The 13,613-nt window shown below is 55.5% G+C and overlaps 1 protein-coding gene across 8 annotated transcripts in view; it reads right to left on the bottom strand.

The window, feature by feature from the left end:
- Positions 1 to 13,131, bottom strand: part of LDB3 (LIM domain binding 3) — a 57,238-nt gene extending 44,107 nt beyond the window's left edge. For 5 of the 8 annotated variants that reach the window (XM_061163047.1, XM_061163048.1, XM_061163050.1 and 2 more), the window contains exons 1-4: positions 13,039 to 13,131; positions 3,333 to 3,484; positions 2,779 to 2,854; positions 356 to 723 (exon numbers count right to left, since the gene is read on the bottom strand). In XM_061163047.1, coding sequence (XP_061019030.1) covers positions 356 to 723; positions 2,779 to 2,854; positions 3,333 to 3,484; positions 13,039 to 13,131 — 689 coding nt within the window. The remainder of the gene's footprint in view (positions 1 to 355; positions 724 to 2,778; positions 2,855 to 3,332; positions 3,485 to 13,038) is intronic. The other 3 variants (XM_061163049.1, XM_061163051.1, XM_061163054.1) reach the window with 1 other exon arrangement.
- Positions 13,132 to 13,613: the final 482 nt, after the last annotated feature.

The raw sequence follows: 13,613 nt of genomic DNA, 5'->3' as shown, positions 1-13,613 counted from the left end.
ACAGGCTTTGTCCTGTCATGGTGGGTGACCTGATGTCAAAGTTTTGGGAGTCCGAGTCTCTTGCATTCAGGCCCAACTCAACCACTTAGTAGTTAGACAACTGGACCCTAACCTTCTCTGAGCCTCAGTTTCCCTCTCTGCAAAATCTGACATACCACGCTGGCTTGAGTAAAGTAATGAGGGCAAGTGTCAATAGGCTGATTACTTTCAGGGCTTTTAGCCTGTGCTGCCTCATGGGCTTGGAGCTGGCCGCAATGAGACCAGTTCCCCACTCTAACCTGATCAGGCCTCTATGAGCACTGAGGACCCAGGTGGCCCCTGACCACCAGCGGAGAGCTGTGCGCCCGTTACCTACCCTCCTAGGAGTCCAGCACCTGAGGCCTTCCCTCGGCGGCTCATCTGATACATCTGAGCCATCTCCCTCAGGGTCTCTGCCGAGTACAGGCCAATGGGGTTGTTATACTGCCTTGGCTGGCTCGAGCCCAGTGGGGCTTTCGGGCTGAGTGAGTCCAGGGCCCCCTCCAGGCTGATCTTGGCCCCGGGGCTGCCCCGGGGAGGGCCGGGGTCAGAGGCCTCCATGTGTGAGGAGAAGACGGAGGTCTGAGAGAAGGAAGAGCTAAAGGTCTGCCCAAGCTCCGGGGTGCCTGGGGTGCCCGGGCCGGCCCTCGCCTCGGGGTGGGGGCTGGGTGCTGCCAGGCTGCTGATCGTGTCCAGAGCAGGGTCCTGGCCCAGGGCAGCGCCATGCAGGGGAGAGAGAAAAGAGCTGTTAGAGGCCACGCCCGCCCAGTACTTCCACGTGGACCTGAAATAGAGGGGTTAGTGCCAGCGCCCAGCAGCCCACCACCCTGCCGCCTGCAGCCCACTGCACTGAGTTTGGGGTGGGGAGACAGCCCAGACACCTGGAAAAGAAGAGTTTTCTAAAAAAAAAGGCGGGTTGAGGTATATGGCTCCTGGCCCTGATGCTATCATCACACTAGACAAAATGCAAAGCCCCACACAGAAAGCTAGGCCAAGCCAGCCTGCCTGTGGGACTGGAGGTAGGGGTGGTGTGGTCTCAGGGAGCTGGGGGGAGACCCCTCTAGCCTACATCTGTTCCCCCTTCCCCTGTATGAGGACACCTGGTGAGCACAGTTCTGCCCCTTGCTCTGTGACCCCACTCTGCAATGCGGCACATGGCCAGTGAGACGGAACCTCCTGGGCTGGTGGTGAATAGGCAGGGCAGATGTGCCGAGGGGAAACTGAGGGGGGAGCGGGGCTGACATTTGGTTCCCTCGGGCTGCCTCTGCAGCTCCTCCCCAGAAGCACTCTGCCCACTTCCTCAATCTGTCGCCCACCCCAGACCCCCGTTATCCTCTTCTTGCCTCTTCTCCCCACCCCGCCCATCACCCACTCTGCCCTTGTGGACTGACAGGGTCAGTATGAGGTCATTCAGGTGGGTGGGTGGAGAGTGGTGGGAGTGTGTGGGCCTGTAGGAGTGGTGGGGTGGGCCTCCTGGGCTCTCGGTCCCTCTGGATTGAGCTGCTTAGAGGGAGCCAGGAAGGGGCCTGGGGCAAGCGGGTGAGGTGTGCCTGCCTCTGGGCCTCACCAGCACTTCTGAGTGCAGTACATGCATGTGTGCTAAGTAGCTTCCGTCATGTCCGACTCTGTGACCCGGTGGAATGTATCCCCCCAGGCTCCTCTGTCCGTGGAATTCTCCAGGCAAGAACACTGGAGTGGGTTGCCAATTCCTTCTCCAGGGGATCTTTCCGACCCAGGGATCAAACCCACATCTCTTGTCTCCTGCAGGAGACAAGGCAGGCAGGTTCTTCACCTCTAGCACCGCCTGGGAAGCCCTTGAGTGCAGTACATGCTTAGTTGCTCAGTCATGTCCAACTCTTTGCGACCCTGTGGACTGTAGCCTGCCAGGCAGCCCTGAGTGCAGTACAAAAGTAGCTCACAGTGAAAGTGGTTCAGTTGTCTCTGACTCTTTGCGACTCCATGGACTTTACAGTCCATGGAATTCTCCAGCCAGAATACTAGAGTGGGTAACCTTTCCCTTCTCCAGGGGATCTTTCCAACTCAGGGATCAAACCCAGATCTCCCGCATGGCAGGCAGATTCTTTACCGGCTAAGCCACAAGGAAAGCCCAAGAATACTGGAGTGGGTAACCTATCCCTTCTCCTGGGGATCTTCCCAATCCAGGAATCAAACTGGGGTCTCCTGCACTGCAGGTGAATTCTTTACCAACTGAGCTGTGAAGGAAGCCAAGGGGCAGGCAATTGGGAGGAAAAAGGAAAACGGGAGGGAGAGTGCCTGTGACAGAGGAGAAACGCTGAGGGGCAGAAGATCCCCCACGGCTGAGAGCTTTTCTTGGAGTGACTGACTCAAACTGGGGCCTTGGCTTCATGCCAGAGTCAGCCCCCTGCTAGTGCCCTCAGGAGCATGAGGGTCAGAGCCTTCTGGACACTTGTCCCTACTTGACTGGGAGGGACAAGTAGGGATTTGTCCCTACTTGACTTGTCCCTTCCCTGAAAATGCTATGGACTAAGTAGATTTCCCATCAGCCCAACTGTGAGGCACAGATATTGGCTAAGCACCCAGGTGGAGACCCCTACATTATCACGAAATCAGCATTGCATCAGAGCTCGAACGCATCTCTCCGGGGGCCTGCCCCAGCTCTGCCACTGATTCCACCACCCCGCCTGAGTGGGGCCAGCAGAAGTTCAGGTAGGCAGGCCAGGGCTGCACTCCAGGAACCACGGCTGAAAGTGGAGCCTGCCACCCAGAGTCAACACCTACCTTCTGGTGGGGGATCACTGGCAGAGGGGACTGGATCGGGGGCGCTGCCGTGGAGATGGGAATGGGGCGCTTCGACCTGGAAAAGCCAGAAATAGGAACAGATGAAGACAGTTGTTCTTGGGGCCCAGAGCACCCACCTGGGCAGGGTCGGTGAGGGGAGAACGTCTGAAACCCAGGGAGACTGGGTGTCCCCTGAGCCTGACCAGCATGGAGAAGTCACGTCTCTTGGGTACTTAGCAGCCATGGGCCTCTGCCAAGTCCCAGGGAGGCTGCCTGTGGCAGAGAAAGCAGGGAAGACCCTGGCCTCCAGGCCCAGCTGCCCACACTCTGGCAGCCCCGTGCCCCACCCTCTATGAGCTCCTCTGTCAAGTGAGGCACAGACACGGTGGTGCTTGATGCCTTGGGCCTGTCCTTACTCTGGCCCAGGGGCTGTCCTCACTTCCCGGTGCCGTCTGGTAGCACAAGGCTTGGCCCATGCTGGACAGCTCCTCTCCCTGGGATATCTGGTGCCCACACCCAGGCTCCACCCTCTGCTCTGGAGAGCTCCCACCTACTTCTGCAGTGTGAGACTCAGGTTGTAGCTGGCAGACTTGATCTTGTTCTGGGCCTCCAGGTGGGTCATGGTATCTGTGTTGACGCCGTCAATGGCCACCACAAGGTCACCCTGGCTGAGCTGGGACTGTGCGGCCTTGCTGCCCGGCGTGATCTGAGAGGATAGCAAATGGAGGGTAAGCATAGAAGGGTGACCTGAGGATGGGACAGTCCTCGGAGAAGAATCACCAGAGAATCATTCAGTAGATCCTTGCCATTTCGTCTTTCATTCACTGTAGCCACCAAGCCTGCTTCCTCTTCTTGCCACAAAACTGACATATTTCTTGGTGCTTTGTATCTGAGTGTGGTCACAAGACTAGCTCTGGCTAGTGGAATGTAGTTTAAAGCAATGCACATCACTTCCGGGCCTGACCCTAGCAATCATCTTGCCATCCTCAATTCTCTCTGCTTGTCAGCTGACTGGATATAAAGGACCCAGAGGAGACCAGTCAAGCCACTAACTGGAAGGGACCTGGATCCTGGAGTCACTGCTTGGAGGAAAGATGACTAAGGAGCACTGAATTGGATGTTTAATGAATGAGAAACTTTTGCAAGAGATCTGGGGGTTGTTTGTTACACCAATTAGCCTACTATAGCATCTGTACCCTGAAAACCCATGGCATGTTTCCAGGCTCCAGAAGAACTCAGATGCTGCCAGGCCAGCAGGCAGGCCAAATGCATCCTCACAATAGCATCCTAAGTGCCTAGTGCTCTACCATGACAGGTGTACAGAGAAGGCTGGCAGAGTGTCAGCCTGCCTGGGGGAACAAGGTCAGCTGGGACATGGAGCATGCTCTGTGGTTGGCTTCATATTTCCAGAGGCCAGCTCCCAAATCTTGCACTCTAGTGACATTACAGAATATTAGAGTCTGGGGGCCCCACCCCAGTGTGATCATGCAGGATAACATGCATACGCCATCCCATGAATATCACACGTAATATCAGGAAGGTTGCCCTCCCAAGGATATTACTTGTGATGCTGAGATGGCTGAGACTCTACTCCCAATGACATCACACACCATGCCAAATTCTGCATGTCCAGCCCCCCAATAATACCACCCGGGATGTCACGATGGCCTCCCCTATAGTAACATCACATGAAATGTGAAATTCTGGAGGGCCTGGTGACATCACCTAAAATAGCTTTGTGACCAGTCCCTAGTGACATTATATACAGTGTCATGAAGCTTCTCTTCTAAAAGTGTCTCATGTTGTGGAGACTCTGACTCCACCCCCTGCTGACATCACATAGAATAACTTTGTAACCTGACCCCCATGACATCATCAGGAAGCCCCCGGTGACATCACATGGGATGCCAGGCAGGCCTTGCCTCCAGTGACATCATAGGAAAGAGGAGACCCTGGGAGTCACCCCCACAATGAGCTGTGCCTGGAGGGTGTCCCTTGGCTCTTTTTCCCCGACATGCCCACCAGCCAGGCCTCTTGGCTTCTCTGGGCACATCCTAGTCACCTCTCTGGCTATACCCCAAGAACAAGGCTGGCTTCTAACATTGGCAGAAGCCATTATCTGGCCAGGCTTGGGGACCATCCTAGAAGGAGCCCTAAGAGGACCTGGGGACTGTCCCTGGATACCAGGCCTCATGGAACTCTGGCCAGATTCTGGACTTCAGACATGGATGGAAACCTACTGCTAAGCCGCTATGAATGGCTCTGCAGTCACCAGCCCTCAACCCATTCCTAGATGGGCTCTAGGGTAGGCCAGAAACCATGTGTGCTAACTCAGGGATTATAGCAAGTCTAGGCAAGCTCTTGCTAATTGCCATTGTCTTGCCATTTCAGACACAAGAACTGTGGTACCTTCTTAAACACTGGCCACCTTATGCCCAGAGCAACCTCCTCACCACTCCCAGAATCTGCTGAGATGAGGCAAGGACAACAGAAAAACAAACGCCTTAATTGTCAGGAAGCCACATTATCCAGTTTGCCAAGTCCCACCTGCTCTCCAGGCTCCCATAGGGGTGTCTTGAACCACCTGGACTGTCTCAAAACACATGTCGCCTTTAGTCCCAAATCAATGGCCATGCAGAGCCTCTACTAGTGACAGGAGTTTGTTGTTTCCTTTGATTTAAATGGTTGAACAAAGGGTAAAAAAAAAGATATCAAAGAAAAGCAAAACACTTTCTAGACTGAGAGGGGACTCCTAAGGGCAAGCTGAGTTGCCCAGCCAGGCCTGTCCTGCAAGAAAGTTACCTTCCCCTATACCTTCTAGCTTCGCATTCAGACCTCTGCTCTTCCTGGCATTTTATTATAGACACCTTTGAACACAGAAGGGCATCCCTGGTAGCTCAGACAGTAAAGCATCTGCCTGTAATGCGGGAGACCTGGGTTCAATCCCTGGGTCAGGAAGATCCCCTGGAGGAAGGAAATGGCAACCCACTCCAATACTCTTGCCTGGAAAATCTGGTGGATAGAGGAGCCTGGTAGGCTACTGTCCATGGTGTCTCAGAGTTGGACATGACTGAGCAACTTTACTTTCTTCACTTTGAATACAGAAAGGAGGAACTAATTCTACAGTGAAAACTCAAATGCCTGCCGCTGTGGTTCTACTGTAGCATTTCACTCAACCTGCTGGTCATGTGTCCATCCCTCTCACCATCCATCAATCTATATCATATTTGAAGCATTTCAGAGAAAGTAGCAGATGCCAGCATGCTCCTATTCAGGGTAAACTATGCAATGCCTCTGCTGTCTTAGTGGACTGCCCACAGAACTCCCCCACAGCAGGACACTCCTGTGTTGGGACTTCTCAACGCAGGGCTCCCCCAGATGCTTCTATGAATCTACAGAGAAGGGGGCCATCATCCTGCAACAGGGAGCTCCCAGGAAGGGTAGGTACAGACCCCAGAGGAGGGGGCCTTATGCCTACAGAAGTGATGCCTGCCAGGCAGGACCAGATCTGTATCCAGGAGATCACAGACAAGTGTGAACAAGGACACCAGAATGACATCCAAGAGATGCTGGGCCAGATCAGCTGGAACAAACCACGGCCATCTGGAATGGTCTCCCTTCCAAGATGCCTTGAGGACATCTTTCTCCCTCAAGCCAGGGTCGCTAACACAATACCTTCCCAAAGGGCTCCCACCTTCCCCTTGCCTGGCATGACCTGGCTCCCCATCATCCTCAGGTAATGGACTGAAGTGATTCCTGGGGAAGAGCTCAGCCTCCCCTGGGCCTGGTCAAGAGCCAAACTCCCTGAGGAGAGCCGCCTAGCTGGCTCCAGCCTGCCCTTGGCGCCTCTCTCTCTCTGCACCTGTGTCTGTTCATCAGGGCTCAGTTGGCCTGACCTTTGGCTGCCCTGAGCAGGGTTCAAGACCCCTCAGGCTGGTGGGTGGAGGATGCTATAATCCTCTTGTAGGAAAATGCTCTGCTAGTTCTGCCCAGGTCTCCTTAGAGAAGAAGGCAGTGTGGAGACAGGGACCCTAAGGAGGTTGTCCCTCAGGTCTGCCCAGCAGAAGGGCAGGGCCACCCTTGAACCATCTCACAGAGCCCAAGGAATGTGGAGAGTACAGTCAGTCCAGGCATGAGGCACCCATGTATCTCTTGTCTGACTCCCTAGCCCCCTCCCTCTACTTTCCTTGTCCCAGAAAAGACCCAAAGCTGCTAAATCCTTGAAGGATATATATATTTTTTTCTTTAAAGTTTTCCTAGCCCCCTTGGAGAATTTGAAAAGCTCTTTGTAATGATTATTTCATCCTCATTTCACTTTTCAACTTCTCCAGTCGCCAGCCAGCTCTCAGTGGGGGAACCCAGCCATAGGCAGAGCTCCAGGACCAGGGTTCTGTCTCAGAAGCATCTAGGATAGGCTCTAGGTGTTTAGAGGCCAAGATTGCCACCTAGCCCACAGGAGTGTTTCCTCCTTGCTGGGCCATAGTTTAGGGCACCCCAGAGTGGGCACAAGGACAGCTGGTGCCAGGGAGCAACTGTAGTGCCCATGACCTTCAGGTGCCTGGGGGAAGCAGCAGAGCAAAGAGCATGGACTTTGGTCTGAGCCAGACCTGAGGTTGCAGCACCCACCTCCATGCCCTCTGTGTAAAGACAGCAACGATTCTGTTCTCCTGGGATTCTGGTGAGGACTTCATCATGAAATGGGATATTATACAAGGACAGTGCAGAGCTTAGAAAGTTTCAGGGAAGCTCCTGAAGGAGGAGATGCGGGTGCTGCCCCCGGCCCCTTGCCCTGGGGTGTGCAGGAGTTGGAGTCTGGGAGGCTGCAGCCTCCGGCTCCACAGGAAACAAGTTCTGGAGCTGGCAGAAGGTGGTATGTGAGGGCCCAGCCCTGATCAGTTCTGAGCCAGCCTTCTATCCTTAGAAGGGCCTGAGCATCAGCTGGAGGAGAGAGAAGTCCTCTCCAGGGCCCCAGGGAAGCAAGATGCCGGCTGAGGCTCTGACCTACCCCTGCGCCTGGCTCCTATTTCCCCAGCTTCCTGGTATCAGAGGGAGCCCCTGGGCTCCACAGAGGTTCCTGGACATCACTCCCAGTATTGAAAGCCAGATAGGCCGTGCCTTCTTTTCCATCTAGACCTACCAGTGTAGGTGTGGCAAGGAACAGGGGGACAGGGCAGGCAGTGGATGCTGTGGACTGTGCAACTTCCAGCACCTCTTCCTGACACCCCCACTAAGGCTGACACCCCCGGGGATTTCCATGGAGCCCTAAGTGCATTTTACATTGTGTGATTAAATTACTGTCAGGCCACGCTCTGCTCCCTTTCCATCTGGCTTCCCCTGGGGCCTCCATCCCTCACTCTCTCACTTCTGTCTTCCCATGGTCCTGCTCTCCAACTCCACCTTGGCTGATAAAAAAAAAAGAGAGAGAGCACCAGAGTCTTATCTGTGCTTAAAAAGCCTCTCCTTACACAGAGGATTCTTAGGGAAGTGAACATACTCTCTATGATACTATAATGCTAGATACATGTCAGAATACATTGCTCCAAAACCATAAAATGTACACACCAAGTGTGAACTCTAATGTAAACTATTTGTTCTCTGTAATAATGACATGTCAGTGTAGCTTCATTGGTTATAATATATGTACACTCTGCTGGGGGATGTTGGTAATGAGAGAGGCTGTGCATGTATGTGTGGGGGGCAGGGCGTGGGATAGGAGAAATCCCCATATCTTCCTCTTAATGCTGCTATGAACTTAAAGCTGCTTTAAAAAAACTTAAGACTTAAAAGAAACCACCTCTCCCTGTTCATGCCTTAGCCGCCCCAGTCAGTCCTTGCCATGTTTCCCTGTCCTCACCGCCAGGCTTTTCCCAAGAGTGACCCGCAGGCCCTGCGTCTGCAGTCTCCCATCCCCCTCGCGTCAGCCATCTGACTTTGGCCCCCACCACTCCACACATACCAGTGACCTCCCTGTGCCAAAACCAGGGGTCACTGGTCCCTTTTCCAGCTGGCCACACACTTTACTGGCCTTCTGAGTCTCTCCTCTTATCCCACAGTTCTATGTCAAGAATGTTACGCAGTGGGTCCCCAAGAGCCCTGGGACGTGGCGAAGTCTGCTTCATGCCACTTAGGATGGTTCTTGGGAAGAGGTGGATCTGGGCTTCAAAGGCACAGAGATGCTGTATTTGGGAACAGGCGGGCCCTGGGTGGGGGCCTTTGCAATCATGGCTAGCCCCTGGATGAGAGGAAGGTTCAGGGAACTGGGGAGACATCTCTCAGGCGGGAGGGCTGCCCCAGCAAACCTAGCAGACCTCACCCAGGAAGCTCCACTCTCCTCACATTCGCTCCTCTCCCACGCTTTCAGCCCAAGGAGCCCTGGGGGCTGCCAGTGAAGTTGCCCTTGTCCTGCGTCCTAGCCCAGAACCTCAGAAGGCCCACTCCCCAGGACCTAGCCAGCCTCATACCCACTTTCTTCAGGGCCCTCCCGGGCTCAGGAACAGCTCTGAGCACCAGGGAGAGGGAGCATCCTGGGAGAGAATCTGGCCTGGCGACCTCTACGTGTGCATTTCCCCGCAGTGGCCTCTGTCAGTTTATCATCCCCATTCCCATCCGTTCCTTTGGGAAGACCCTGCCAGCCCCGCGGCAGCCCTCCGGAGGCTTGCCTGACCTTCAGCGCAGCTATAAACAGCTCGGCTGTCAGCACTGCTAGGTGCTGCCCGAGAAACAGCACTGCGACCTTAAAATTCCAGGAATCGTCGGCGTGGCTGCCCCAGAATAGCTTCAGCCTGTCCTCCTTCCCATCCCTGGGGACCCTCCGTCCACCCCACCGTAGCCAAGAGAGTCTGACGAATACTGGGACGGAGCTCAGCAAAGGGGCGGAGGCCACTGGGCTGGTGCTCCAGGTGAGCCTGCTGCATGGGTGGGTGAGGCTCTAAGAAGTGGCAGCCTTGGAGCAGAGAGACAGGACCTCCCTGGGCCCAGGCTCAGCTCCCCCATCCTCACAAGCAGCCCATGAGGAAAAACAGGTGTATTTTCATAAGTGTATATTAGAAAGCACTCTCACATGTGTGCTTTCACTGATGCATTAGCCCCATTTGACAAATGAGAAAACTGAGGCTGAGCAGGTGAACTGACTTTTCTAAGGTGACCCAGCTGTGAGTAGCAGAGCCAAACAAAATCTTAACGTCTCTGCCATAAAGTCAAGGACTGCAACATGCACCAAGAGGCAAGTCCCAGACCGTGGCCCTAGCCTTGGCCTAGCTGCTCAGGTATTGGGGCTGGGTCTTTGGAATTTCTCCCTCTCTGCTCCCACCCCTCCCCCACTTCCTGGAGAACTGGTTGGGGTTGGGGGAGGGTGGGGGTGAGAGGGCAGCTCATGTTGCAGGCCCAGCCGCACCTGTCCAGGATAAATAAAGGCATTTCCCCTCCACCCTCTGAGCCTCTCTCCTGAACCCATTTCTCTGTGGGTCCTTAGGCTGAGACTCTCACGGAAGGGAGGACTTGAGGGGTTCTTATTGCTCCAAGGTTGATTCTGTGGGGCTGGTGGGCAAAATGGGGTGGGTACGGGAGCTACTACTCAGGCTGCAGGCGGCCAGCCTTCTCACAGGAGGAGATGCAGCAGAGACGGGCCCTACTTGGGGCTTTTCTACGAGTCCCTAGCCAGAGGATGAGGTTGTAACCACGGGAGTTAGGGGTTACCAAGGATACAGGAGCGGGTGAGCAAGCTTGAACATCAGTTAGTCTGGCTCTGAAGTGAGATGCCCATCCTGGCCCTGTCCAAGGGACCACAGGCCTCAGGGTTATAGTGTGTGTGCCCCTGCTGAGAATGAGCTGGCCCTGCGTTTGCCTATCCCCCCACCGCCATACGCCACTATTGCCTTGTTTTTTGCAAAGACTCAGGTCAGGACATCTATTGCCCCTCTATGGGAAGTGGGTCAGGGCTGCAGTGGGAATAGGATTCTTCCAGAGAGCTCTGGCCTTGTTCCTTTAGGGAAGAAGTTTCTGCTGCAGAAGGACCTTAAGTGCCCCAGCAGGAAATAGCACAGTCCTGTTGGGAAGGTAGGGCTTTGTATTCCAAGGCCTGCGCTGAGACCAGGACTCCCAAACTCAGGGTATCAGCGGCTGACCAGAGGATTTATCAAAAGGCTCCAAGCCCTGGGAAGGCCCCAGCACCCAGCCCTGCATGTTTCATGGCCTTGGTGATTTGGGGCATGCCCCTGAAGGGAGCTGAGAGGCCCATCCCCCAATGGTCTACCTGAGCTGCGCATTCTATTTTTAAAAGTACCCCCTAATCACTGGCCCTAGTACATCCCAATACATCCCCTGCCTACAGTGGGGACATTCTTCCTGCTGTCTAGCTTAAGGCCTCTGTGCTGCAATTTAAGCCCTGGGCTGGCTGGGGCCAGGTGGCGCATAGACCCCAGGTGAAGTCATTGGCTATCCTGGGTGCCTCTGAGCTGGGAGGGCTAATATCCATTCGCATGGATGGGGTTGGGACCAGCACTAGGAGGCCTTGGGCATGGTAGCACTGAGGGAGAGCTGGGCTGTCTCAGGTGTGGGAAGCTGGCAGACTCATGAGAGTCGATGGTCCTGCCTTGTACAAGAGGGAGACCTGCAACCAGGGGGTGGGGAGCTGTGCAGGGTTCTAGGGGAGAAGGGGGGTGTGTCCACTGGGGCTCAAATGCCCATGTGTCACCATATCATCAGACAGAGTGTGTGCATCTCTAGGTGTTCTTTAGTACGTGGGACCATGCCATCTCCAGGGCAGGGGGCCTGGAGACTCAGGTGAGAGTAAGCCAGACCTCCAACAGAAGGATGGAGACAGTGCCTTTTCCCTGCATTAGAGCCAGGCCAGCACCCCAGAGAAGTATAGCCTCTTTTGCTCTTGTGAGTCTCCCATAGCCACCCCTGAGTGGGGTTTTCCATTGCAGGGTCCCTCCAAGTGTCCACATTAGGTTCCACAGCCAGGATTGTGCCTCCAGTGGGGACATTGGCTCCCTGCCCCTCTGCCAAGCACCTTTCAGGCCTCTCCTGGCTACCCACTTCAGTGCCTCCCCCCTAATCTCCCTCACCCCAACCCTAGGCCCAAGGCAAGTTTCCTCTGCCCTGGAGAAGTCTCCCTGTCTCCAGGTGGGCAGTGACCCAGACACCCCTGCCCATCCATCACCCTCCAGTGACAGCCTGGGGCCTCAGCCTGTGCCCTTGTGCCAACACCAGCACTGCTGGGGCTCGGCCTTGGACATACCCCACCAGGCAGGGGTTATCTTTGCCCTGGAACATTTCACAGTTCACTGTGAGCATAGCTCTGCTTCAGCCCCGCTCTGTTGGACTTCCCTTTACTTGACAAGTGTTGCCTGAGCACCTAGGTACTGGTCTAGGTACCAGGGACACAGCAGTGGTTAAAACAAAGTTCCATCTTACAGACGGCTTTGCCTCAAGCAAATCTAGTTTCTTGCTTCTCTGGACTTCAGTGTCTCCAGCTGGGCAATAAGGTTTCTCAGACAATCTCCAAAGATCTCTGACTTCCCCATCAGGCAGTGCTGTCCCCTGGTCACAGACACTGCAGGACACACAGTCCATTTCCCCAGATGAGCATGGGGAACCAGACGTGAGACCAGCAGGCAGAGCAGCTGTAAGTGAATGGCTAGGTGCTCCAGCAGGGGAGGAAGGCCCAGCTCCCTGAAGCCAACCAGTGGGAGTTCCCCCAGCAGGCCCATGGAGGCAGGGGGAGAAGAGGGCTGTTATCTCAGATCTGGGATGGATTGGGTGTGGGAGACCAGTTATCAGCCCAGCCCAGCTCCGAGCCCTGACTGCAGGACAGCCAAGGTCAGCAGTCTGTCACCTGTTGTCTCCATCATAGGAGCGCTCGCTCCCCAAAGCCGCAGCCTACTTCCAGGCAGATGCTCCAGGCTTGGGTGTACCCCAGCCCACCTGGAGAAGGGCTTAGGAAGGTGCTGTACTGTCTGTTTACCTGCCTGTTTGCAAACTTAGCATTTCCTGCTCTACTCAAAACACCAGCCGCTTGCCTGTGTTTCATACTCTTAATAGGCTAGCAAACCCAGGTGGGCAACAGCTGTGGCAGAGACCAGGGGCCTGGGGCAGGAAGGATCAGGTTAGGTCCAGTCCCAGCCCCAGACCAGGAAAGTGTGCTCTGCTTTCTAAGAGCCTCAGGGAGGACAGACAGATGGACGGATGGACGCACACACCCTCCTTCTAGCATGCCCCGCCCCCACGGGTGGTAGGCTGCGGGCCACGCACACTCACCCGGGAGATGGTGAGCGGCATGTTGAAGTCCTTGCCCCCCTGCAGGCGGAAGCCCCAGGGCCCAGGCCCCGTCAGGGTCACGCTGTAAGACATGCTGGCGCTGACGCCGGCGGCCTCTGCGGACAGAGAAGAGGGGAGTGAGAGGACGCTCGTGCCCCCTGCCTCCCCAGTCCAGACCTCAGCCCCAGCCCCCGACCCCCGGCCTTGCCTGCTCCGTGCCTTGCTGCCCGGCCGGGCTGTGTGGAGCTCCTGAGAGGCTCCTAAGAATAGCTGGGAACGAATGCCATCGACACTGATATCTGCCCTCCGCTGCGCCCATAAATGGACTGTAACCCTATACTGTGCCTGCCCGCCCTCAGCCTCCCAGCGGGTCCACCGTGACTCACGCGGCTAATATAGCCCCTGGGGAGGGTTGTCCAGCTCCCAGGACCCCCCAGGGGGCAGGAGAGGGGCCTGGGCGGTTAGTGATAATGCTCTGCCTCCCTGCTCTCCTCTCCTTGCTCCTCTGCCCTCTGGAGAGCCTGGTCTGCCCAGCTACACTCTCTGCCTGCTGTACTCACTCTCTTGCCCAAAAG

This window comes from Dama dama, chromosome 15 (genome assembly GCF_033118175.1).
Source record: "Dama dama isolate Ldn47 chromosome 15, ASM3311817v1, whole genome shotgun sequence".
Classification (NCBI taxonomy): Eukaryota; Metazoa; Chordata; class Mammalia; order Artiodactyla; family Cervidae; genus Dama; species Dama dama.
Note: the sequence above shows the minus strand (reverse complement) of the source record. Positions and strands in the feature narration are given on the sequence as shown.